This window comes from Anopheles darlingi, chromosome 2 (genome assembly GCF_943734745.1).
Source record: "Anopheles darlingi chromosome 2, idAnoDarlMG_H_01, whole genome shotgun sequence".
NCBI classification, from domain to species: domain Eukaryota; kingdom Metazoa; phylum Arthropoda; class Insecta; order Diptera; family Culicidae; genus Anopheles; species Anopheles darlingi.
The window spans coordinates 69,723,557-69,750,075 of record NC_064874.1 but is presented as its reverse complement, the minus strand read 5'-3'; the positions used below and the strand labels follow the sequence as shown (position 1 = coordinate 69,750,075).

The window sequence follows — 26,519 nt, the reverse complement described above, 5'->3', positions numbered from 1 at the left end:
GATCGAATCGCACGCGCGCTTTTTCCCCGATCCCGATGCCCGGCATTCGGTTGCTAACGATCGTCCGTACCGGGTCGCGAAACGCAGCTCACCCGGCTTAGTAGAAGGAACAAGCTTCGCTTTCCGCTCGCACTAGTGCGGATTACCAGCTAAAAAGCTTCTTCCTCCAAAGATCCCATTATCGTAAGACGATAGCCGATGGGGGAGCACGTGTTTTTGTATGTTGAAACGTGTTGATTGTTCCAATTCTTGTAGTGAACCCAAAAATCCTGCACAACCGTTTGTGTTTTCGTTCCGAAGTTTCGTCTTCTCAAGTGTTTCGTGAAGGCCACGCGGTTCGCGACATCGGAAACCTTTAGGTATGTGTTTTTGTGTAGCGTGTATTTGCATGGTGAGAGTGATCTTGCTAAGCGAGGGCCGATAAATGATCTATCTAAGCGAGGAGAGTCCGGCACAAGAGAACCCTCGTGCACGATCTCTATGAGGCTTAAGGTTTGCTCGCGGTGAAGGGTTGTGGCGACCGGAAACCGCTCTCGGGTATTAGCCGAGAGCGCATCGGCAATCTTTGTGATATGATCATCGTTGGCGTCGTTTTTGTCATCGTCGTCGTCGTCGTCGTCGTCGTCGTCGTCGTCAGTCACAATCGGATGCTGCTTTGCGTTTCGCGACCGCATGGTTCAATACACGAACCACGTTTTTGTTTTGCCTTTTCGGAGGAACCTTTTTTTTACGATCTGATCTTCGAATGTTTGGCCACGCTTGCTTACCAGCTGATCGTTGCTCGCCGAAGGCCGTCGAAGGTATCTGTGGATATTACCATTAGGAACACGTTTCGGTGGAACACGTTCGGTATTTATTTAACAAGTGGTTCAAAGCTCAACAGCAAGATCAACAGTGATGCCTACTCGATCAGCCTACACTCGACCGTAAGGGACGCGGCTTTAGCGGGAAGGAAAAGAACGTAGCATAACTTGTTTTCGCCGGTTGGAACTGCCCATCGTTTCGGCTGGGAAAAAACCCTCATAAGATCGTGTTAAGCATTAAAAGCTTGAATCACAATTCTATAAGATCTTTCTGGAATTCAAATTTGAGATTCCTTCCAAAGCTCGCGCGCTTGTTGGAGCGCCCCTTTTGATGCCCAGTGGACCTGTACGCGATTTAAATATGAGCATCACGCTAACGGCAGCATCCGTCTCCATCCTCCATTAACAATAACAGTGAGACGAGCCTTCAATTCCCGCCCTGTCGCTGATACTGTGGCTATTGTTGCTGCAGAAGATAGCTAGGATGGAGTAGATATTACACGATTGTTAATGGATTCGATCAGATACAGCATCTATAATTACTCTCGGGTCGGGCACGCCACTGGGTGGCGTGATTTTGTGTCACACGAGGAATGTAAGTGATGCATCGGGGCGCAGTTACCGTGTGCGTCACCTGTGCGATCTCGATCAGGGAATCAGCTCTCGTTTTCAAGCGCAATTCCGTAACATTGGCATTGTCCTTCAGGGACTGAAGTTCGTGACTTTGGCGTGTTTTCACCGGGAGCGATAAGCACCAAAGCATCCCCAACACCTAGTGCAACCGGGAGCCAGAGAATGCTCTAATCTCTTGCCGTTCTGACCCTTGGTCGGCTGCTGGAAAGCTCGCGATCACCGGTCGATGATGGATGGAGGCGTTCCGCTTTTAGCTAAGCGGATCGCTTGTTTGCGTAAATCTGTCGGGCTACGTAGATTAAACAACAATATTTACCATGATCGATAGCGTAGTGGAGGTGAAAATGGAGACAGTAGAACGGCACGGAAAAGTCCTCTGGCAGTGCCGGCAAGCCAGTCTTTATTTGAACAGACTAGACTAGAAGTTTGAACTGCTACGATCTTCCTTCGCTTGGTTTTCATTCTTGTTTTCGGGGGGGAACGGACGCAATGATAAGAGCAGATAATAGAAGCTATTTTTTATTGCAAGACAGCGCCATAAATTGTACACACCCTCGGCCGTGTTATTAACAACTGCTACGAAACGATCGAAACACATGCCACAGTATAGCATGTGTTGGGGTGTTTCATCAGCTGATTACATTTATCGGGTACGGGGCCTGGTGGAATACGATGGAATAGTGCGGTATGTGTGGATACAGCTGGTAATGATTTATTATCTGGCCAGGCGCTGGTACTATCTTCAGGCCTGTGACGATTGCTTCTCTGATAGGTTGTCGTACGAAGATGATGGTTTATTAGGTTGGGTTTTCCCCCCTAAAATTCGGCTTTTTTTCATTTGCATCACGTACTACGCCTGGCGATAAGCGCCGGACCGAGCGGCTTCTAAACCGTGGCCTTTAATCCCATGATTGGCCGGATAAGGTCGTGATCGACAAGTGGCATCTCTCAGCATTTCCTCGTCGGCCGGTAGATGCACTATGACCGGCCGAGAGCACGCTTCGAGCGAGTGAAACCTCGTGACCCTACTGTTCCATCGCAACCTCTAGCGCTGCTCCAAAGGTCTTTCCGCTGGGCATCTCTAATACCCCTCACTAACACTAACTGGCAAACGGGGCGACACTAAGAATCTCTCCAAAATGGATTATCAGTTTCATATGTCTGTGAGAGGGTCGGTTCACTCTAGTCGGAGATACTATACTTCCCAAATAAAAAAACCAAAAAAAAAAAAAACAAATCGGATCCGGGACGGATCCGCGCTACATTCCGAGCAATCGAGTTGTGACCTTTGTGGTAAAAATAGTCACGACCACGCCGCGACCAGCAATCACCGACGAAAACAATGTTTCAATTTCCACTTTTTTTCCCCGCCTTATCGCTACGCACATGCATGCACCAGCGGCTAGCTGTTGGTGCTGCATGCTGTGGAGGCTTGCGTATAGTAGTGGTGCGCGCTATCAGCTAGCGCCTCGACACCTGCTGCGATTGGGTGTACTCGTGAAGTGTTCGGATTTTCGGGTCCATGCATCGTCCGCTCGGCTGTCTGCCTGGTAGATGATTCCATGTATAAAAAACAACAGTGATCCTGATCCCGATCGTATGCCGTAATTCACGCATACACGGAAGGCTTTAAGCAATCAGCAATCGAGAGGATCATCAACCGTAAGTCATCGATGATCACCATCATCTCCGGCCATCGATTGGTGCTAGCTCGTTGACTGGAATGCAACATGCGGCCGTTATCAGAAGAACGGGCCAGTGGAAAGGCAACGAGGAGGAGGAGAAGGTTTGGTAGAGGACCCACCAATTGGTGATTAGATTAGTTGTTGCGCCGTTGCGTGTTTTGGGCGCTGGCGAGGTTACTTGTAGTCCGCGGTCGTCACGACGGGACCATCATTGGTACGCTGGCATCGCCCCGAGAGGATCGGCAGGTATTGGTGTTCCGAGGCTGCTGCTGCTGCTGCTGCTGTCAATCGAACAGGGTTTTGCCGGCCGGCCTGTGTGGTTCAGATTTCAGTTTCAAACTCGTTACCGTGGAGTTCGGTGGTGTCTGCAGTAGGAGTCTTAGCCGTGTATTTCGTGTGCGTGTGAGTGTGTGTGTGTGAGAAAGAGAGTGGAGTGCGGTGTTGAGGTGTATCCTTTGGCTCTCATCCCGTGATCCTCGACTAGGTTCATCTGGGTCATTGACAGGTAGGACCACGTGCTAGTGTCTCGCCACGTTTCTAGCGAGTTCAGTTAGTAGAATAGTTCAAGTGTTGAAGCGCAAGCCGGTACAAGATGAACTGAATTAATGATTTAATTTACATCACATCCCCAGAAGTAGTCCGGGGAGGTCATTACCGATGACCTCGCACCTGTGAAGATGCAGGTTGTTTGCATTATGCTGGCGTTATGTAACAAACATCTCAGGATTGGGGTTCAAAGTTCAACGTATTCTCGATTGATCGACGGATGCTGGGTTGCTTTATGATGCCACATACTACTAACTGCCAGTGATCGAGAGTAATCGAGAAGTTTTTCGCGGGACACGGACCGAAATCTCTAGATTTCTCTCTCGACCTGCCAATCGTTTGAAGGAACACTAGATTCCACCTGCCACTATCCTGTTTTGTAGCTTAATCTTAGATTTTTCCGAGTTACGTTGGAACATTTCATTCATTCTCGAGCAAAACATTCTCGAAACAACTTCCATGGTCCGGCTGATTGGCCCATTAATTGAAATATTTAAACAGATCACCAGCTAACCCTTACTACCAACCAACAACTAATCTCTGGATGACCGCGACGACCGTGTTGTTTGGTGATTGCGTTATCGTGCAGTGGTGCTATTGCCGTTGACATTGAGGCTCTTCGGGTATGAGCACCCTCGAGGCATCTCGACGTTGACGCCGCGACGTCATCGTGAGTGGCGTTGGCGACCAGGTGACTGTATACCGGCCTGGCCGATAAAGAGTCTAGTACCTGATAGCTTCAACAATCGGCCAGCAGGAAGAAGGAGGGTGAACGAGCGGTTTTGGTTTGAGCGATTCCCCTGGTGACGTATCGTCGTGGTTCCCATCCACATCCCAAACATACGCACACACACACACATCTTGGTCCTTATCGAGCGCGTTATTCGACAAGGGGCGCTGTGGCTATACCGGAGGGTCGATATTGCTGGTCCTGAGATTATGATGGGCCCCATCGATAGCCGGATTTGTGGCCGGTATTGGTGCGTTGGTTTCGCGTGCGCTCGTGCACTTTCCGCCTAGTCATGGCTACCGTTTCTGATTTCAATTTTCCCCATTTCCCATGCCCCGGGGCCCTGCTCCATCACGATCGCGGTGGCTGTTTAGCGTGGCGCGACAGGTGGCAACAGCCAATGGTGCGCTCGGATGGATGTTTCTTTGAAAATAAGGAAAGTCATCGCACAGTTACTGGTAGGGCCACGCGTTCCGGCGTGCACATGTTCGTTGTCATCATGTTTGCCCGTCTAATACCTCACCTCACCGGCTGGCGTAATGGTTTGTTGGTGATTTATGCTGTTGTTTCCGTTTTGCTTTTCGGCGTAAGCCAAGAACACCGACACAAGTGCAGCACTTATTCTGACTAGGTCAGCATAATACGGCAGGCTGGTGCCGCAGCTCATCGAATTCTGCGGTTGCATCACATTACTGTACTGGTGTGCGTCTCGAATTTTCCAGTGCTTCAAGTGCGACCAGCAACGGATGGATCGGATCAATCACACCCCATTGGTTTGGTCTTTGGTCTGGTTTTTAGGGCTGTGAAATGTTGAAAGTTAACATTAACACGAACGGAGCGGCGCCCGATTCCGATGGTGATTCGGTCCGGTAGCTAATTGATGTCGCTTGTATTACCCCACACTCGATGGCGCGGCCACGTTTTATGGTGCCAATAGGGGATTAAAACAATTCCGCCCGCTCATTGGCGGGATTAACATTATCTTTACGGAAGTGCACGGGTACGGGCCAACGGTCAAAGCCCGAAACCCAAGCGATAAAGTCCCGGTCCCTCCGGAACAGTTTTCACGACATGGATACGGTTCTGAAATAGCGAGCTGCCTATGAGAGGTACACGATCATGCCTAAAGATTCAAAACGCACCCCAAAGAGTTCCCCCAAAAATAGCTTCAAACCTTGGAAAGTACAAACCATCGGTTGGCCTTGGCCTCCGGCCTCCACCTGGCCTAGCGCCTTATGTTTCTTATCTAATAGCGCCCGCGGCTTCACCTTTACCTTGACCGCGAGATTGGTCACGGGATTGCAGGATTGCATCGTTAATTGGGCGCAACCGATTGGTGGTCCGGGGGATTTCGTTTCGTCAACCCACCTCCCTCCCCCTACCCCTTGGAATGCTTGTAGCCGGGTGCAGCATTCGCACAAAGGTATCGGCCGCCAACAATTATCAATCAAACGTCTACCCGTCTCCCCGCCTCCCGGGTTGTTCGATGACAATCACCGCGCCCCGTGGCCGAAGGAAAAGGACGCTAGTTGGGATCGCGTTTGGGGCCGCGAATCGAACGATTAATTCCGAATTAATGCCATTCAATTTCAATTTTGTGCAGCGTAATGTGTCGGCTGATTACATTATCGCCGGCCGCGGGCACCAGAAACCGAACGCCGAGTCACTGCCCGGTATACGGGGAGGGCCTTCCCCGAGGGGGATGTCCATTTTCATTACGATTCGGGTCCTGGGTGTTCGCACCCGTTTACGGTTTGGTGGCAGCAGGATACGGAAGAGAATAGTGTTAAAAAGTGAACAATAACCGTAACATATTATAATTATACATAAAAAAAACCTTCCTATAGATTAAAATTTGCATTGGAGAATGATTTATGCCAACTTTATTTATGGGAATTTGGTCATCGCATCTTTTATCGCGCTGTTTGTCAAATAGCTGTGCATTGCGAATGGGTATCGTTACCTACTTCAACACAGGTGGTTTCGGGCTTTTCTTTTACAACATAATCTCACAACCGGAGAATACGGAAAACCAAAATCTCTGATCTAAAGCCTTTTTTCCCCACTGAAACATCTGCTGTGGCCACTACATTTGATCGATTCGACCTCCCTCGATGCTTTGTGCGACTGGCGGCACAAAATGCCACGAAGAAGGCCAAAAGCTGTTTGCGCTGCTGCGATGATCATCATCATGGTCATCAATATGGATCATGGCACCGCAATCGGTGCCTCACACACACACACACACCATCTTGTACCGGATAGCGGAGTGTTTCTCCTTTGTAGTGCCGCAGTTGCAGCACAAAATGGCCCGGCTAAACTGCATCATACAAAATGGATTATGCTGAGCGAACGGGGTGGGGCACTCCGGGTGCAAGCTGGGACACGAGCAGTGCCCTCCAAACCGGGAGACATCCCGGTCCATGTTTGCCGCTCGCCGCGATGACGATGGTGCCCCTTCAAACCCGGTGGGCGCATTCACTCCTCTCCATTTTCACGCTCCCGTTGGCGAAGCCGAACATCGAGCGGGTTATAGGGTTGTCGTTTACTGGCATCCCAAAAATCGGTTGAAACGCTCTCTCGCCTTTGCGCGCATCCCTCTGGAACGTCCCACCAAAAACTAGACGCCCAAGCACATCTGCTGTTCTGCCGATTGAGCCGAGGGCGATGGGAGGAGCAATGGGTGGAAGTTTGCGAAAGTCTCACCCCCCCCCCCCGTTACCGGCCCCCCGCTGCCAGTGCAGTTTTGCTGCGGAATCTGTCGGTGCTCATAAATAGGGATTTTACGATTTTACAATCTGCCCGGTACCGAGGGAAGCGGTTGGATGTTGCGCTGCCGCTGGTGGTGGTGGTGGTGGTGCTCGGAAGGAAAACTTGTGCCACGCGCTTGCATATGCTGCATTTTATCATCAAACGACTCTTGTAGATCGGACGATACGGTGCGGGCGTTTTGAGTGTGAGTGTTTTGAACGCTCGAATGCCCAACAGCGCCCGTTATAGCGGACTCGCAGCGCTGAAGATTTGGATCAGGGATCCTTCCGAAAAAGGAAGCGAAATGCGGCGAATACGAGGAAGCGAATTTATATATATTCTCGCAAACACACAAAACCAACCACCCGGGCAACGAACCAACAACCATTAGTCTTGATGGTGGTGACCATGTGACTTAGTGTATGCATGCATCATCGTCATCAACGAGGAGGGCGGTGGGGTAGGATCCTTTTTCTCATCCCCCAGGCTTGGGCTCACCACAGGAATTGCAGTGTGGCGTTGGGCAGCACGGTGCATAGTGCGGTCTTGTTCCGAGCAACCACTCCGAGTAGCCCCGGGGGCACATGAAACATGATCTCTGATCTCGGAGTGCGACCACACGGGACCACACGCTGATTGCACTGTACAGGCTGTTGCAGTGCACTCGATGGCGATGGCGATGGCCGTCCGGGAAGAAAACATGAGGCCACGAGGTACGGTCTCTATCGTCGACCGTCAGCCGAATCTAGTGCGAGAGGTCGTTGATAGTGATTACATGTTATCAATCAAGTCGATGTGCGACGTGTGGCCCGTTGCGTAACGGGACGAACGGGACGGGAGCTTTGCGCTTTCTCGGTGCATCTCGGTCGCTAAGTGAACGAATGGGAGGATTTCAAAATTCATTAACTTGTAAGGTGCTGCTCGATGTAAGAACGTTCGAGGTGTTTCGGCTTATTCGGACGGATCGGAACGATAAGAAGCTTCAGTAGACGAGGGATTCAATATTACTGTGGGACGAGGAAAAGATTTTCGTTTAGCTAATAATAGCTGCATTTAAGCAACTCGAAATACAAAGACTAGTTCTATGCAGGGGTAGCTTAACCAAATAGAATTTTAACACTTTATTTAAAAAAAAGGAGATAACATCATATTAGAGATAATTTATTTTGGAAGCTGTAATCTTTGGAGCTGTTTGAACGATGAATCGTCGTCTTTTGTGGCCAATACTAGAATAGATTCCAAAATTTTCCTTATTTTTCATCATTAACGTAGTAGTTTCCTTATCCATAGCTAGGGCTCAGCGCCCCTTGACTCCTTAGGACATCAAGTTTTTCTGGGTTACTCAAACAGTTTGAAATATTTTAAACATATTACAAAGAGGAAAATCTTGAGATTCATATACGTCTTTCTTCACGATAACTTCCAAACAATCCAAATTTCAATTTGATGCATCCGTTGCCTTTTATGATAACAACTTTAAAGTATTAAATCCACTTTCTACAAATGAAATCTTTTGAAACATACTCAAGATGAGAATGCGACATCTTAACAAGCGATAAACATTAAAAAGAAGGGTTTAAGGTTTAAGATAAGCCCATTTTAAATTCACTGAAATACCTTTCAAATGAAGCTAATAACAAGTTATCTTCATAAGCTCAACCACCTGAATCTAATAGTTAAATAAAGGCAGAGCAAACCCAAATAACAAACTAGCTTTTCGCTCGTCACTCAATAGGTCTAGGCATGTTCACGAAACGATGTCATAGTGCGCCTTAAACTAATGAGCTCTGTCTTCGGCTCAATAAAGAATGTGGCTAGTTTATTTTTTGGTTAAAATCAATACGATACATGCGTTAATTGCCAATTGCGATCATGTGGAAAGAGATGAAAACAAAGCGGTTTAACGCACTTGTGGAGACCTTTTTACATGTAACATGTTCCCGTCCTTAGCAATACCTCATACGAAGACATACATTTTTCTCATCTGTCCATTTTCCAATTTCCACGCGCATCTTTCACTCGCAGGGGGTTTATCTAACGCACTACCTACCTATCGTGACCTTGGGCACTCCCGACTACCCGCACGACCATGTCCGGTGAGGAAGCAAATGGTAAACCGGTGGGGGCGCCCCCGATGAGCCCGACCGGTCGCATTCTGCCCGCCGACAGCTACACCAGCACCGATCCGTCCAAACCCGTGAAGCTGCGCATCACCAAGGAGGGTCTGGCCTCGCTCGATCCCCTGTCGGTACCGGATCTGATGAACCGAACCGTGCGTGACCATCCCGACCATCCCGCCATGGTGTACCAGGATTCGCAGAAAAAGTGGCAAACCGTCACGTATCGCGAGTACCGCGAACGGGTCTACCATATGGCCAAGGTGTTTGTCAAGCTGGGCCTTGAACCGCACCACACCGTCGCCGTACTGGCCTTCAACAGTCCCGAGTGGTTCGTGTCCGAACTGGCGGCCATCCATGCCGGGTAAGTCCTTCGTCATCCTTTTTCATAAACTGTTCAACTGTTGTGTTAACTATTGCGTTCTGTTCTTTCTCCCCAAAAACCAGTGGCATCATCACCGGTGTGTACACGACCAACTCGGCCGAATCGGTGCAACACGTGCTGGAAAGTTCCCGCGCCCAGATCGTGGTGGTCGACGATGCCAAGCAGATGGAAAAAGTGCACTCGATCCGCGCGAATCTGCCACTCCTGAAAGCGGTCATTCAAACGATGCCACCGTACGCACCGTACGTGAAGCGCGACGATGGTTACTATCGCGTAAGTGCTGCTGCTGGTGGTGGTGGTCCCCCTTTTACGAGGTGGTCGTCCTGTTACAGTTATTCATTTTTTCCTCACATTCCTCAATACACATCCCCCAGCGGAACCACCGGAACCGCGAGCCGGTGCTTTTGAAGATGATGCACTTTTTTGCGGATTTCCATTCCATTTACGCCGCTACGGAGAAGGGCCATTTGGCCACCCAGTGTGGTCCAATTTCTCGCGCACACGCTAGCTTGCTGCTGGCTTCGTTAATGGTCGCCCGGATTTATTGGGTCAGCGTGGGGCAATTGATCAATTGAATGGGGCGGTGCGCTTTATTTCTCGTTGCTCTCTTATCGTTCGTTCGCCGTTCCCGGCGAAACCGATTTATATGCGCCTCGGAACGCGACGTACCTTGGGTTTCGATGCGGATTTTAAAAATTCCCAATCCAGTCCGCTTGCACTACATTCTTCCAACACCCCGTTCCCGCGTTTTAAAGCATCGTTCCCACCTGGTGTAATGAAACTGTAAAGTATTTCCAACAAAAAACAAAAAAACAACAAGATGTTCGCTTTTGAATGACCGCTAACGGGGCGTCAGAGACAAAAAAAAGCGCCCCCGAAATCGTCGTCGGATGGTGATGTTATTTGCATTTTTTCGGTTTCAATTTTTCATGACCCCGGACCAGGTGTGGCCGGCAGGTGACACCCATTTTTATAATGTACTCGCATCGCCCCCCATGCCCCAGGTGTCCGGTGGGGGAGGGCATAGTCCTCCGGATTCATCGTGGTTTCTCTCGGGTTTCCTGCCATCCATCCTTCCCGGACAAAATGGTAGCCCAGGTTCGGTCCAGGTGGTAAGAAATGATTTTATTTTTTTCCCTCTGCCTTAAGCATCGCCCGCTGAGTCGAATGGTAGACTCCTGCGGGTGTGACATTGTGATGAAAATGGAGGAAATGGTGGAAATGGATCGGGGGAAAAAATTATTCACCTCACCGCCATCACCCTGCTTTGTTGAATGAATGTTTCATTTGTGCTGCTGGACCGGTCTGAAGTCTCTGCGAGAGCAACAAAATATGCCGTTCGATGGGACGCCATGTGCCAGGTATAACGATGATTCGTTCTCGGGCGGTTAGTTCCGTACGCGAAACACAGAAGGTTGCGGATCGAAGGTTTGCCAGTCCGGGTAACGAAGGCATTTCCATTTCCATTCATCTAGATAGTTTGCCGTACATCAGTGAGAACGAATCGTTTGGCACACCGGCGGGACTTTCAATTCAATTAGAATTCCTCCTGCAAATTACCATCACCGACACACCGGCAGGATGGTTGAGCTAAATGTGCGCGAAGAGAGCAAAAAAGAACCAGAAAAAAATGCGAAAGCACCAGAAAAAAAAAATCACCACCGGAAGTCACTGCCACGGTTGGCAGTGTTTTGCCTAATTTTCAATTCGGTGTTCCGCGGTATCGAGCCGATTCTCTCCGGTTCCAAAATGGATCCCATTTGGTTCTCTGTCTCCCTTAAAAAAAAAAAAACAGAAAGGGATCCAAAGAAAGTCAGACCAAATCGAGAATCATCGAGGAAGGCAAAAAATGTGCAAATTAGCTCCGCGCAACTATCCAAATTACACCTGCCTGCCCATCACCACCACCTATTGCGCGTTTTGTGCTGACGATCGCGCATCGCGTCGCTCGTCGACGGACACATAATCTCCGAATTGTCACCTAGTTTTCCGCTTTCCGGCAGCTGGGGTCATTCAAGCAAAAGCACCACCGAAACGGTGCAACCGGGAGTGCTTTTACTATTAAAATCCCTTTTCCAAACTGATTGCAGCAGCCCGGAATGGAATAGTACACGACCCCTTTTTTGGGGGGATCCGTTTTTCGCGTTCCGCTGCGAGCAGCGAGGGGTCTGACCGTTTTTAAGGTAGGCGATTTCGAATTCGTTGCGTCCCCTCCTCTCCGGGGGACAGTAAGAGCGTTCAGATCATACGACTGCGTGTCCTTTGGTCATTTGAGAAGCTTGTTTTAGTGTTCTTTTTTTGTTGCTTTTTATTTCCTCTTTTTGATGATTGGTAATGGAATTGCCAATTGGAACGAGCAACCAAGATAGTTCTGGGACAAATTGGAGCAGCGTTTAGTGGCAGTGTCAGCGTCATCGGGATGCTGCTGCATGCTGTGCTCCTTTTCGAATTCACTTCCGATTATCCTCCGCCTATAGTCGATGCGGCAGTATGCAGAACACCCAGAAATCGCTGCCGGTAACGATCAAAGGCCAGACCAGCAGACCAGGGGCCAACAATGGGGTGGAGAAGAATAAGCTTCGGCGGAATCGGAGAGCATCGTTGGTACGTCATTAATCACCGAACATGACCTAAGCAAACTTGGCCTTAGCCTCATCACGGTGTGGTAGCAGCAGCAGCAGCTGCAGCCAACAACGTATGTTGGAACAGTTTTTCCTCCTCCCTTCAGAGCATGTTTGTTGGATTCCTTCCCGCCCTCTCCCCCTTCCGCGCCTCTTCACTTCGGTCTGCCATGTCAAACCATTAACGATGATAACACCTGCGAAGTTGACGCATTTTGACTATCCGCAGTGCCAACAAAGGGCGGCGGTTGCGGGAAGATGCGTAAGGGAAGCGAGAACCATCGTCCGCTTCCGCTTTCGTGCCTCGGGTTCCTCGGTCGCTCATCCTGCCTCCGCGCAGAATCAAATGTGTTTCCTGCGGGTGTAAACTTCCCAAGCTGTTTTTGGGAGGGTGGTGGCGGTGTGTTTGTGTGTGTGTGTGCAGGGGATGTTAAGATGAGAAAAATAAAAATAACATGTAACGCCATGGTCGGTTGCGGGTGGCTCACCTCCACTCCCCTCCACCATCCCCCTTTCCATACGTTCCATCGTTCGTTCTGTTAGTCGCGAGCCTCGAGAACCCTACTTTCGGTGCGTGAACACTGCGGAGTTCGATCATGTTCAATGGCACGTAGTATCGCCGCACCATCATCACCATCGTCATCACCACCATCATCATCGTCATCATCATCATCAGCACGAGCGTTTGTGAACTTCGTGTCATCGGCGGTACTTTGGAAACATGCGTGAAACGTGTGTCGAGCAGCGCGTATGCCCTTTGCAGACGCTTAAGACCGACCAAGTTTTGGATTTGCACTTTAAGTAAAAGTGGAAAACGTTTTGCAGAGTGCTTGAGGTGGTGTTCGATGTCGATGTAGTTTTAGTGCATAGGAAAATCCAAGTTATGTTACAGTTGGATATGAGTCTTTTGTTTTTGGAATCCATATCGCTTATTATTTGTAAATAACTTTTTGATTGTTCAATTTCTCAAATTGAAATTTTATTTTTACCACGGTGTCTACGAATTCTAAATTATTCTAAAGAAAATGTTAAGAAAAGCTTCTTTTATTTTCCAAAAAGATATTTAGTATAGTAGTAACTAATCCATTTGGAAGAGAAATATGGGAAGCACTAAGAGTATTGTGTTTCGCACTGAATGTTTTATATTCACGTTAGAGTTACACAATGCTCATGATTCATCAACCAAAACCTTGCTCTTTTTAATATAATTTCCATCAAGTAAACCACAGAATGTCAAAAGCATATTTGAAAAAAGCAAAGCAAGAGATAAACGTTCCATTTGCTCAAAACCTGCAATCTGTATCCCGTGAATCCGTTTTGTGGTCAGAGTTGCAACATTTCATATGGAAAAATCAGATTACACCCGTTTCTGCGTATCGCAAGCGCATATCGGAGAAGAGAGGGGTTTGTTTTGAATGTATGTGGTCACAATGCAGCCACCACCGATCGTGGACCACCGAACCGTAAGGACAACTGCCGAGAACCGTCACTCGCTGTGGCACGCAAGGGCCAGGTTCAAACCGTTTCCTTGAGGTGAGGTCACTGAAATTCTTCCATTTTATCGCACGATGCTTCCGACGATGTGACGTGTCGTGTGCGCACGCGGCGTGAATAGCGTGACAGAATGGGTCGGTCTGGTGAGGCGCTGGTTGTGAAAAGCTCAAGGAAGCGCCTCAATATATCATAAATAATCGCACCATATAAATCATAGCATCTTCGGTCGCCTCGCCGGTCGCGCTCTCGCACTCGCTGCTCCGCGAAATGCAAAAAGCGACCCCATTCGCAATGGCATGTGGCGGGTTTTTGGTGAGGCAAATGTTTCGTAGCAGCAGCAGCAGCAGCAGCAGCAACCGAAGCAGAAATCCGCAAGAACGAAGAAAGCAAATTGTTAGCGATTCATGGCAGCACCGTGAGAGAACGACGACCCGGCACGTCGAAGTCGTTGTCGTGGTTGTTGTCAATGGCGTGCTGCTGGTGCTGGTGCTGCTGCTGTTGCCTAGAGTTGCTGCGCTGCTGGAGAGTTGTAGAATGGAGGCGCTCGGTCCTTGGAGCGGCTATTTCAATCCAATCAAGCCATCCCAAGCCCCTGGTCTGGTCTGGTCTGGCCTTTCGAGGCCGCAATCGCAGGCCACAATGGAACGAGAATAGTCAATTTTTCTTCGCACATGATTGATAAGCGGTTGAGTGGCGTGTATCACATCGCAAGCGGAACCCATCACCTCCGCCAGCCTCTCGACGAGGCTCGAGGCCGAAGGAGCAGCAAATGAAATTACCCACCGTTGCCAGGATACCTTCGAGGGGGCCTTAAAGTAGTCCTCGAGCACAAGTCCCGAGGTGCTCTGTCTCTCTGTCTCTCTGTCTCTCTCTCTATATCTCTCCAGACACATCACCAGTGTCTAGCGGAGTCGATACATATCGTATGATTTATTGCATTGCATCAGTTTCGGTCCTCGTCGCGCCGTCGCCGCGGTCACTACTCGGACTCAGCGTTGTGGGGGAGAACAGCGACCGGCCGCACTCCGTTCCCGGTTGTTTGCGGTCCTGTAATATCAATCGCGATCCCCGGAGGACGAGTGTCGAGTGGGGGTGTCCTTTTTTCGGATGCTTTACGATGGCCGCAACCTAGCAACCAATAATCTCTCCGGAACAATGTTCCGTCCGTTATGGTTATGAAACGGAAATCGTTTGTGGGGTACGTGCTCGAGATAACGAAATCGACGGGCGACCGATAGTTATCCGGGGCGGCACGGGAATGACAGTACATTAAACGCCCACTGCTCAGAACACTGCCGCTCTAACCGTCCCCCCCCCCACCGGTTTCTGGGGTCACACTGTAGCGACTGTCTTTTAGGGTAAAAATGGGGACAGTTCGAATTCGTGGTCGATTTGCTTCCTGCTGGAGCCGCAAGAAAGATTGGAATCGGTCCCCAAAACAGCTCTCTCTCTCTATCCTTCTCTCTGTTTCTCTATCTCTTCCTGCTCTCCTTGTCTGGCCGGAAACTGAAAGCAGATGAGCCCGAAACTCCGCCGCCTGCTTCGTTCCCCTTTTGTTTCATTCAATTTCGAGCTCGTCCGGACATGGAGTCCGCGCCGTAACGTCGCCGAAGTCTGTTGTTCTGAACGGCAACAGTACGCGCCGTGCTAGAAGGGAACCATAATTGAGTTCGTCTGCGGCCGGTGGACTGGGCCTTGGTTGGCTCACGAGTACGGAAGCTGTCAATGCTGAGCACCCGTTTCGAATGGAAATCACGGAGTCGTTCCGTGGCCACCCCCGGGACTGGGTAAAGACGGAGGCAGAGCACACCAGCACCACAAACATCGACCGACCGATTCCGTTCGGTTCGGAATGAGTTCCTGGGCAAGTCAAGTCGTGACTTGACTGCAGGCCAACTTCATCACTCTGGCGTTTGCTCGTCGATTTGCTTTGTTTTGTCGATGATGATCTTGGGGCCGGTCTCAGGCCCGTCCACTGATTCTGACGGCCACCCACTGTTCCTGGGGGAAAGGGGTTTTCCGCAATTTATTCAATTCATTTAAAGAAAATACTATCATTATACTCATCCCTTTTTCAGGGAGGAAGGGAGGAAAGGCCGTAGACGATGCACGACGTGTTGCCGGGGGGTTACGTGTTCCGTTCCCTTTTCAAACACCGAATTTCGATCTGTTTTGTGTGCGGGTAGCGCGGGAACATCTGGAGCGATTGGGACAATTGTTATGGCCCCCTGCGCCATTTGCATTACAATCAACACCGCCCGCCCGTGGAGGGATCGTGGAAGGTGTCCCCGGTGTCCTGTCGTGAAATTTATTTCGTTTTCTTATGTTCTCTCCTTCCCTCTACCGTTTTCGTGTGAATTTTAATGTCTAAATAGAATGTGTGTTAGGTATTCAATGTCTCACTGTTGGACTTTCTTGTCTTCTTTCATGTGCGCCACATGCGGTGTTGATGATGCGATGTGCTGTACTGTAGTGGTCGGAACTGGTGGAAATGAACGTGGACGATGTGGAGGAAGAGTTCAACAATCGCTTAGCCAATATTGCCATCAATCAGTGCTGCTGCCTGGTGTACACGGTAAGTAACGTTTGTGTCAGTGGCGCCGCTGGACGCCATCTTCTAACTCGCCATTAACCCGCTCTCAACATCCGCTACAGTCCGGTACGGTCGGTAATCCGAAGGGAGTGATGCTGAGCCACGATAGCCTTACCTGGGACTCGTACTCGATCGGCAAGCGGTTGTACCAGATCCGGTACGCCGAAGAGGTTCTGGTATCATTTCTTCCACTCAGTCACGTTGCGGCACAGATGGTTGATATTTTCCTGACGCTACAATTCGCCTGTACCGTCTACTTTGCTGATAAGGTTAGTAGGTTAAACATACGGCTCACCCAAAGCAAAAGATGTGGAATGATGCGATGAAAAGTTGTAAAATAAATGACCAAATGAGTGAAATGATTATTCTTTTCTATTTACTTTGTTTATAAAAAATAGGACGCCATGAAAGGGACGCTGCTGAACACACTGCAGGAAGCGAAACCGACGCGTATGCTGGCTGTACCGCGAGTGTACGAGAAGATTCAGGAGAAGATGCTGTCCGTCGGTGCACAGAGCACTGCCTTGCGCAAGATGGTGGCCGGCTGGGCGAAGAGCGTTACCCTGCAGCATCACTTGAACGCGATGGAAGGGTAAGTGGAAATAACGGTAGCGAGTTCGACAATGAAGACCGATATTGATTGTTTGCCCGTTTGATTCCAGCAAGCCGACCAACTCCTGGCAGTATCGCTTGGTGCGCAACTATCTACTGTCGAAGGTGAAGGATGCGCTTGGGTTTTCGCGTTGCCTGACGCTTGCGACGGCCGCCGCACCGATGGACCGTGAGACGAAGAAGTACTTCATGAGCCTCGATCTGCCGATCAACGAAGCGTTCGGTATGTCGGAATCATCTGGTGCCCATTCGCTGACCGCCCCGGATAGCTATAACTTTGACACGATCGGCAAGGCGCTCGCTGGGTGCGAGACGAAGATTGATAAACCGGACGAGCGGGGTCACGGTGAAATTTGTATGCGCGGACGCCACATCCTGATGGGCTACATCGGCGAGGAAGCGAAAACGCAGGATGCCGTCGATGAGGATGGTTGGTTGCACTCCGGTGATGTCGGATATATCGATGAGGCCGGGTTCATCTACATCACCGGACGTATCAAGGTACGGTTATCATGAAGTGGTCCCGGTCCCGGATAAATGGTTTGAAGCTGTGTTCAATGTGTTTTTTTTTTCGTCTCAAACCAACAGGAACTGATTATCACTGCCGGTGGTGAGAACATACCGCCGGTTCACGTGGAGAATCTCGTCAAGAATGAGCTTCCGTTCGTGAGCAACGCATTTCTGGTCGGTGATAAGCGCAAGTTCCTGACCATGCTAATTACGCTCAAGACGCAGATGAACCTCGACACCGGCGCACCGAAGGACGAGCTAACACCGGATACGATCACTGCTCTCAAGGAGTTCGGCGCGGAGTACAGCAAGCTGAGCGAAATCCATGCCGCTGGTCCTTGTCCGAAGGTGAGTGTGTTCGGGGGTGTTTGAGACAGCGACCGCTTTGGGACCGAACCAACTTTTTACTATGGCCATCACTGTTTTTCCCAGGTGCTCAAAGCTATCCAGGAGGGAATCGACCGGGCGAACCTGAAGGCCATCTCGAACGCACAAAAGATTCAAAAGTTCGCCCTGCTCAAGGAAGATTTCTCTGTTCCTGGGGGTGAGCTAGGTATGTGTTATCTGTTGGTTTGTGCACGGGGATACTGAAACTGTTCATCCTATTATAATGTCTGTTTCTATCAATCGTTGCAGGTCCTACGTTGAAGGTGAAGCGCAATATTGTAGCGGAGAAGAATAAGGAAATTATCGAGAAGTTCTACTAAGTTACCACACTCACCCCCGACTGCGTTTCCCACAATTCGTTAGCTTACTGATAGTTTTTGTGAAAATTCTACACCCACAAACGGAAGGTGTGATTTATGTTTTTTTTTCTTTTTTCTTTCGCTACCGGCGGAAACTATTATTAACCTACTGTTTCTGCTCATGGAGATCGATGGGACAAGATGTGACACTATTAAGATTAGAGAGCAGTGGTAGCGCCACCGTGCAGCCGCCCCTGAATGCCAAATGCAGTGCGAACTCCTTCGGTCGGTCGGAATGCACGATACCATAAGGCTACTGCAGCGCGGTATACTTGCAACAGTAGTACGACGGACGCCTGCGACTAGTTATAGACTTGTTTGTTGAACCTGTGCCTTGAAAGACTTCCTGGTGTCCTGGTGATGAGGGGCGTTAAAGGGAAGAATGATTGTTGGTTTGTCTGTTCGGTCGTTATGTTTTTCGATTGTAGTTTGGTGATATTGTTGTTCGTGAGTGTGTAAGGCTAAGCGACATTCCTTCACCGACCCAGGCGCGTTGTTGGCAAACCGGAAGTAACGACAATGCGGAGACACATTTCAGTCAGCGTTATCTTGCCATACTGCATTTAGTCATTCCTGTCCTCAACGGCACCCAGTTACACGCAAAACGCGGTTGTAAATATATAGATACGTGAATGTTCTGGTGCCTTCGCAAAACAAAATCAAACAAACCAATTCAAAAGGATTTATAAGAATAAAATCAAACGAAAACTTTCTATAAAAAAAGGAAAATGGAATGGATGTTCCAATTTATCAACACCAACCGCATCGAACGAATCCGTTGAGGTCACGGATAACACATTGGCTCGGACAAATCTCTACCGAATAGTTGTTCTGTTTGTTATGCGGCTTAGAACTTCTACTTAAATCTCGAACTGCAAACGCAAATTGCAGTCAGGGCCGGGGCAGAGAGAAGTCAAAGTTGGTCATCGATGAATCGGGCCGCCTGTATATGGCCTGCCTGTGTCTGCTGCGGGTCGCTCGAGAGTTCAAACTTAAAGTACCCTCCGGGCAGGCCAGGGTGCCTAGGAAAGGTACAAATCGAATTTCCGGATGGATAAAAATCGAAAATCCTTGTTCGTGACTCGGATGCTGCTCGATGGCTGACTTTCTTCGCAGCTCGCTCCCCCTCAATCCCCGCGCCTACTGTTGGGTTCTCCAGGGAATCGGGTAGGTTGGGCCCGTGACTCCGTGTGGTTCGTTTGTTCGGTCGCTATTGCTACCGGCTTAAGGATGGACAATGCGGCCAGAGGGAAAACGGTTTACGGGAACGCGGGCAGGGGGGTTTATCGATCCGGGCCGGAATGGGGTCGATTAATTTGCATTTAATTTTCGGATTTCTTCAGCTTGTCCTTGCGGTGTCCATATCGGTGGCTAGAGCGTCCTTCTTCTTCTTCTACTTTTTCTTCGTCATCTTCTTCCTCTTCGAATGGCTCCAGCAAGCTAGAGTGCCCGCAAAATCGGTAAAACTCGGGCCCGTGCTCGAGAGTAAAGTTGGTTCTGCTCCGGTCAAAGTTGGTAAGCTAATTTCGTACCCCCGGAGCATTCGATTGTTCTTCGTCTAGGTGTGTGTATGTTTGTGGCTGTGTTGCTTGAAGAAACCGGCGGGAAGAGACGGTGGTGGTTGCCTTTATCTCTTGACCAATTCAATCGGGAACGGGCCGGTTATTGAGAACGGGCCGGTTATTGAGAACGGGCTCGAAAGTTACGCCACGTCTTACACGGTGCCGCAAGACTTTTGCGGGCAAAGCAAACGAATGATAATGCCAGACCTTGGTCGCTCCGCTGGCACCAAATGATTCGCCAACCGGCCGCTAATGCCGAAGATGATGGTCGTGGATGGTGGAGGCAATTTCAATTGTAGGATAGTTCCCTTTAGCTCGTCGATCGCGCCCCGGCGGGGCTACAATTCAATCACGCGGCCCATTATTGGAATATTTGCTGATTAGCATTTCAAAGTGCAACATTCTTGCGCTAGATGAAAAGGATTCTCTACGGTGCGTAGCGAAGATGAGACTGAGAGTTCGGATGGATGGAAGTTGAACACCCGGTGAGCAGCAGCAGCAGCAGCAGCTACTCGTTGAAACATGCAAAGCATAAGAGTCTGAAGCGAGGCGATTACGATTTATTGATATGAATGTTTTCGGATAATTAAACACTCTAATAGATTGCGCTCTGTGGAAGCTCTGGTACGTGCATGTCGTAGACCCGTCACTTATAGCTTACTGGTACCGTTCGCCTCAAGCGCCTTCATGATGGCGACATCGCGATCATCCGGTATGTTATACTCGAGCTGCAACGGCACCAGCATCGCGGTGTCCATGTTTTTCAAATTGACGCCATTTTCCCACATCAGCCACATGTGCAGTAGCCAAACGAACCGACGGTCGCGAGTCGCGAGTAGGGTGGTTGTTTTCGTTCCGGAAGTCAACACACGGTAGTGGCCACCAATCACCAACAACGGCATCCAGTGGTTAGCCACCGGGCACCGGGCACCGCAACGGTCCCACCAGTTTGTTGTCCATCGGTGAAGCCGGTGACGACAGCAGCAAAGGAGACGGATCACGATCGGACGTCAGAGTTAACGAAGCGTATATTCCCGGAAGCGTTCACCGTTCACCGTTCCCGTCGTCGTTGGTGGCGAGGATTCGGGCGGTGGTTTTTGTTTTTCCATGCGGTTTCCATCGCGCATCATTTGAAAATTATCGTTCGTTAGTGTGGCGAGCAGCAGCGGCAGCAGCAGCAGCAGCAGCAGCAGCAGCAAAGTAACACCATCCGTAGTAGCATCCGTAGTAGCATCATCGTTTGTCATCCCGTATCCCGATGGCCGATGGCCGATACGAGATGCCCGTGCGCGCACCAGGGCGTTGCGTCGTTGTCGTGGTTTAGCATAACGTCATTACCGCCGCCGGTGCAGTCCATGGTTGACATTCACGGATGAGCCACCATCGTCAAGCCGTCCGGAGCCGTCGATTCCATTTTGTTTGATTTCATTCCGAAAAAAAAACCGTCGAAATGAATGCGAAAAGAAAGAAAGATTCGAGTAGCAGTTAGTATCCTGGCGAATGCGTCCAAATGGTAGCGAGTGTGCCGCTGGGGCGAAGGATTCGAAGGAAGGGTCGCTTCTCAAGTCGGATTTAAATGGAGGAAGGAATGGAAATAAATCAATTAGTAGTTGGAAGTCGATGGACGGAAATCGTTGCAAAACCGGAGCCACTCGCCGTCGTCGTTGCGATGGAAGCAGACTCCTTGGGGACCGGGGATCACAGCTTGGACGGCCAGAAGCGGCGGGAAGGCCCGGTTTGGTGGACTGGAAGCGCTACCAAAGCAGATTGTGCGGTGTACCGAGGTTTTTTACGTCTGCCGGTCATTTTTTACGCACCGTAGCGAGGGCGTGGGCAAGGAAATGGTTTGGAAATTGAGTAACGAGATAAGGCAAATGAGCGCAGATTTTAGTGGATGAAGACTGCCACGACTTTAAACCAATCGCCCGGATCCGCTCCGGTTAGTATTGATGTGTTGCTTCCAATGAAGTGCTTTAACGATGAGTGGCTTTAGTCGTGACCTGACATGAATGAAGTTGCGTTTTGTCTCTGTTTTCGAAATCGAGCTAGTGGCATCGGAGTGCAAAAGTTATGACTATGGACACTGGAGCATCCCACGGTCAACCGCTGGAATCACGATGTTCCGATTGTTTATCGAAAAGCGTCCGGTTTTAATCTCTTCAAGACCAACTTCGGTCGAAGTGGTTCTGAGGTTCGTAATGGAATTCAAGTACATTCCACGGTCCAGTTTTAGATTTCTCTCTCTCTCTCTATGGTGCTCTTTGCATTCATTGGGGCAAGGACACTCTAGCGACACTTTTAGATCGTCATCTTGGACGACGCTTCGGTGAGTCGTCGAGTATTGCTGTGAGATGATGCAACCACGACCATCAACAACCGACCGTTTGCAGTTTCCCATAGTTTTGCTTCCACTTCTAGGGGGTCTATTTGCACATAATCCCGCTTCCGCTGTTTCGCCTCGTGGAAAGCAAGCGAAGGAGACCCGCGGCCACCCCGTTAGCACTGGCCGGCATGGGCAACATCGCAATAATACGGTAGAACGGCTCAATAAAAAGCTTTTCTGAGACCGTTCCCGGGCCTGTCGCTGGCCAGCGGTGGCCGGTAGTCGATAGGAAAATAGATTCCACTTCCAGCTTCGCTCACACTGGCCCGTTGAAACCCCGATGCTTTCGGGCACAAAACGAAAACAAACAGAAGTCCCGTCCCCGGGGACGTTGGATGGGAAGGGAATGCACCTTAGATTAAGCATCTGGACCGTGGCATTCCGTGGGATGCGCGGATATAACAAACAAGCCCTGAGGAAAAGGAGCAGGAGGACGGTGGTCTTTGGGCGTCCCCCCGGGGGGTTCTCCTGAAGTGGGTTTGCTGGGGGAAGCGAGAAGCACCCTTGACAGCAACGCCTCGGCTAACGAAAAGTGATTTCCAGGTCCAGGACTCGTCCGGGGCCACTCCCGAGGGAATGGTTGACCGGGTTGTTTGAGTTTTCCTTTTGAAAAAAAAAGGAAAAATAAAAAATAAACCGTGATCCCTCTCGTATTTTCATTCCGGCAGGGAAGTGGATCCCCGGCTCGGACTCGGGCTCGTTCCATCGGGCTTCGGGTTCCCGGGTAATAACATCCCCACATCGGCTTACCGGGTGCCCTAGGGCGGCTTTAAGACTTCGCGGGTTGAGTTATGTTAAGAAGGTTGCTGCAATTGGAAGTGGATTATTGTATTCCGGTTTACCATGAAATGTAGCATTTCAGTAAAGTGGCATAGGACCCAGAGATAAGACTCCAGACTCTTCGAAATGGAGTAGACTACGTCGATAGCATGTAATATGCAAACGTGTGGTCCATTCTGCACGCATTTCTAATCCGTCATTAATTTCAAATGGAAGAGCCCGTGTTTCCGGGATATGCAACCGCGAAACGTAGCCATATTTGTACCCGATTAGCATCCGACGAGTTCCTCAGCAGCACGTCAATGATCTCCGGGGCGACCATGGAGCCGAGCGCAAACTGTAAAGTACTTTAGCAAAGCAGCTGAAGTTTCGATCCTCCCAGCAGCAGCAATGGCAGCGGCAGTAGCAGTAGTAGCTACTTCCGCATTACCCCATTGGACATAGTGGAACATGGCGTACGATGACGCGTACGCTGATAGCTGGCAGAACTTTGCTACATTAATTGGCACGGTTGGCACGATCTTGCTCTTGTTGAGATGAAGTTTCGACGCCAACCGGAACTGGAATGTGCCTTCAGCCACAAGCATCACACACACACACACACACACTAGGATGATATGCGAGTGGGCAAGAGGCAGCTGGTACTCGTGCTAATCGTAGTGAAGCAGGAAGATGGATCGTAGCGCTACCACCGGTAGAAAGGACGAGGCGTGCGAAGTTTATGCTACGTTCCTCATTTTCATTAGCAAATCAACGTTTCTGCTGACCTCTGGCCCACAACCGCAGGTTTCGGTACGTACAAACTCCACCTCGCAAAAGTTACGTTCCGTTGCGGTCCACGTCAATCATGCGGAAGAGCATGCCGGAGCAATCAAGTTTTTGCTTAGCAGGGAATTAAGTCCCAGTTTTACAGAAGGGATTAACGGCCATCCGGGCAATCCAGTCAAGGGAAGAAAGTCACGCCACCAAACATTACAGCATCTGAAATGCGTTTCTTTCTTGAGGAAAATTGTTTTGAAAATTCGTTTCCAAAAGCGCTTATAGAAAAGAAGAGAAAATCCCCTACCCCAAAGAAAACCACGAATCACGTCAAACATCAATGCCTTTGCTCTGATTGCTCATGCATTGCATGTTGCCCGGCGAAGTGGAAGTGTGCCCGAATAGCATCTGACCGACCAGAACTTCCCCATTTCGGCCGCACTCCGATCCGAAACATTCGATGCCGGTGCTCATCGCAAAGGGGCGTGATTTAATTATCCGCGGTCACGTTTGCGGAGCGCGAGCGTTCGAATGGTGTGCGTTTTGTGGGTGAAATCGGCTGGACTCTAAATGGTGGCCATCGTTGGTGGCCATGCGCACGCTTCCGGCACATCCGCGCACATAATTAGTGCCTTGCTGCGGTTTGCCCAGCGTGACTTCCAGCTGCTCGCTGTTCAGGAGGGCATTGCGCCCTCGGTGGCCCAGTTTGTTGCCAACCGCCATTATCGGTTGAGAGCGCGATGAGAAAATTAGATCAACGCAAAGTAGGCGGTCCGCGTGCTGCTCCGTGGAACCCGTCGTCCTGTCGTTCGAACGTATCGTCCAGGGCGGCCAGGACGACGAAAGCCGTACCACCGGACTGGACCGATTAATTATTAACACTTTGGCCGTGCTCTGGCATCTCGGGAGAAGGAAACAAAAAAAAAAAAAAAAACAGCAAATAAACAGGAAATGGCAGAGTTTGGACGGATTCGTCGGAAATGGTATGGGTGTGCGTGCGTGCGTGCTAATGTTGGGTGGACTGCTGCTGACAATATGCAACAACATCTCATCGCATCGCATCGGAGCAGGAATGGAATGTAATCGATTAATTATTGGCGAAGGCAATTCATTTGGTATGTGTGTGTGTGCGAGCGGACGTGATCTAAGGATGTTTGACGAAGGATTTCTGAACCGCAACCTCCGCGCCTCCGTTCCGTTGCTGCGCCGTCATGCGGCGGAAGGCGCTTTAGTGCTTTCCGGGCTTCATTATGGTTTTGATCGATTGAACGAAAATGGACGTGGATTAACATGATTTCCTTTTAATTTGTGAACATGAACGTCCGTATTAGGGAACAATTTTCATAGACACGCCGCGCTGCGTGGTGTGAAAGCTCAATTCATGGTAAGGAAGCTGAAAGAACATTGTCTCACTCTCCCTTTACTGCTTCCCTTTTCTTCATTTGGCATTTTCGGCATTGAAATGTTCCGCCACCGAAAGTAGAACTGGCCGCATCATGCCCGCTGAACCATAGCACATAAAACATGCTGCTGAGTGCGGTTGGGCCGTGCTCGTGGGGACGGAACGATTGGTTTTCCGCCGTTATGGCTCCTCAAGCAGCGCCTATTCCACTTGACTGCCGACTGCGTTACGCATTCTGAACGCCGCCGCAGCGATGGGCGAAGAATTATGGCCACAAAAAGCTCATCGTCTCATCCATCCAGCTCGCCGGTGGCGGGTGTGCGTTTCCAGAAACTTATCTGACACTCGCCGACGAACGCCGACGCGCTTCCAGTTCATTAAGTTGGATTCCGTTCCAAACTCGCGCTCCAAGCTCCCGGGAGCACAAACAAAGACAAGCGAGCGAACGAGCGAGCGTTGGATTGAGGGAAAAGAAAAGATACAAACAAAAAAAAATAACATGCCAGCCTACATCCAGGTCCCAGAGAGCTCTCGAGAGCACCCGTGCAAACTCATGCAGCGCCTTCCTCAAGGCCTTCCGGGTAAGGGAGTTGGGGTTGTGGTCCCAACGCTGGCTGTCCCTTCCCATCCCAAAACTCCAACTCCGCCGCGTTGTCAACTGATGCGCACGACTGAAGGGGGGTTGTGGTAGGGCGCGGCTAGTCGTTCGAACAGTTTCGACAGTTCCAGTCACAGTCCCAGTCGCAGTCGCAGTCAAATGCGAACTGGCAGAGCGCATAATTTATTGCCCCCCAAAAACGTCCTCCGGGGCTGACGATGAACGATGGTGAAGTCAAACTGACGCCATAGGGAGTGGAATGGGCGAAACGGAGTGCCCGCGTTGTGATGCGGAATGCCAAAACTGCCGGAAAATGGCTTCCGACTGCTTCCGGTGAGGGATTTGGTGTTCCGTTCTTCGGATTTTTCCTCCTTTCAAACCTCCAGAATCGGAAGGAACTGGGTGAACCAGAAGGGGGGCGCCAAGGGTTTGCGGCAGAGAAATGCGTCGCGAATCCGTCGCTGGTTCGTCCGCAGTGCGAAGATGGCACTGTCTGTCTGTGAAAGGAAGAGTGAACGGATCATCGGGTAAACGTTGTCCTGAGCTCAGACGCGGCCTTGGCTGATGGTTGCTGACAAATGTAGGTCACCATAGACATGGTCCGCATGATCCGCCAAATTGTGATGCGACACTTGGATGATATACTTGAAACGCGTCAGCACTTAGCCACCGAACGGTACCCTCCGTGGCTCAGCGGTATCAGGCATTAGAACAGTTTGATTGAAGCGAACGGGACCAGAGATCAATTCCAGATAGAACCGTGCGTCGTCAGCTATAAGAGGGGGAGAGGTCACTTACAAAAGATGGTG

At 50.0% G+C, this 26,519-nt stretch overlaps 3 protein-coding genes across 7 annotated transcripts in view; 1 reads left to right on the top strand and 2 right to left on the bottom strand.

Moving 5' to 3' along the window:
- LOC125952409 (uncharacterized) overlaps nucleotides 1-26,519 on the bottom strand; it is a 310,728-nt gene that overhangs the window by 81,102 nt on the left and 203,107 nt on the right. The window lies entirely within an intron of this gene.
- On the top strand, nucleotides 31-18,990 carry LOC125952319 (very long-chain-fatty-acid--CoA ligase bubblegum). 3 transcript variants are annotated; one of them, XM_049681744.1, is made up of 10 exons: nucleotides 31-359; nucleotides 9,174-9,629; nucleotides 9,713-9,923; nucleotides 16,239-16,340; nucleotides 16,421-16,627; nucleotides 16,757-16,950; nucleotides 17,021-17,471; nucleotides 17,559-17,828; nucleotides 17,913-18,033; nucleotides 18,117-18,988. In XM_049681744.1, the coding sequence occupies exons 2-10, from the start codon at nucleotides 9,238-9,240 to the stop codon at nucleotides 18,185-18,187; spliced, it is 2,019 nt and encodes a 672-aa protein (XP_049537701.1). In that variant the 5' UTR covers nucleotides 31-359; nucleotides 9,174-9,237; the 3' UTR covers nucleotides 18,188-18,988. The 3 variants fall into 3 exon arrangements, with proteins under 3 accessions (XP_049537701.1, XP_049537704.1, XP_049537703.1); XM_049681747.1 differs by lacking the exon at nucleotides 31-359 and adding an exon at nucleotides 673-800 and having other exon boundaries at nucleotides 18,117-18,990; XM_049681746.1 differs by lacking the exon at nucleotides 31-359 and adding an exon at nucleotides 3,381-3,626 and having other exon boundaries at nucleotides 18,117-18,989.
- LOC125952324 (insulin-like growth factor-binding protein complex acid labile subunit) overlaps nucleotides 20,327-26,519 on the bottom strand; it is a 10,906-nt gene continuing 4,713 nt past the window's right edge. The window contains exon 4 of the mRNA XM_049681763.1: nucleotides 20,327-20,516. Coding sequence (XP_049537720.1) covers nucleotides 20,439-20,516 — 78 coding nt within the window. The 3' untranslated portion in view covers nucleotides 20,327-20,438. The remainder of the gene's footprint in view (nucleotides 20,517-26,519) is intronic.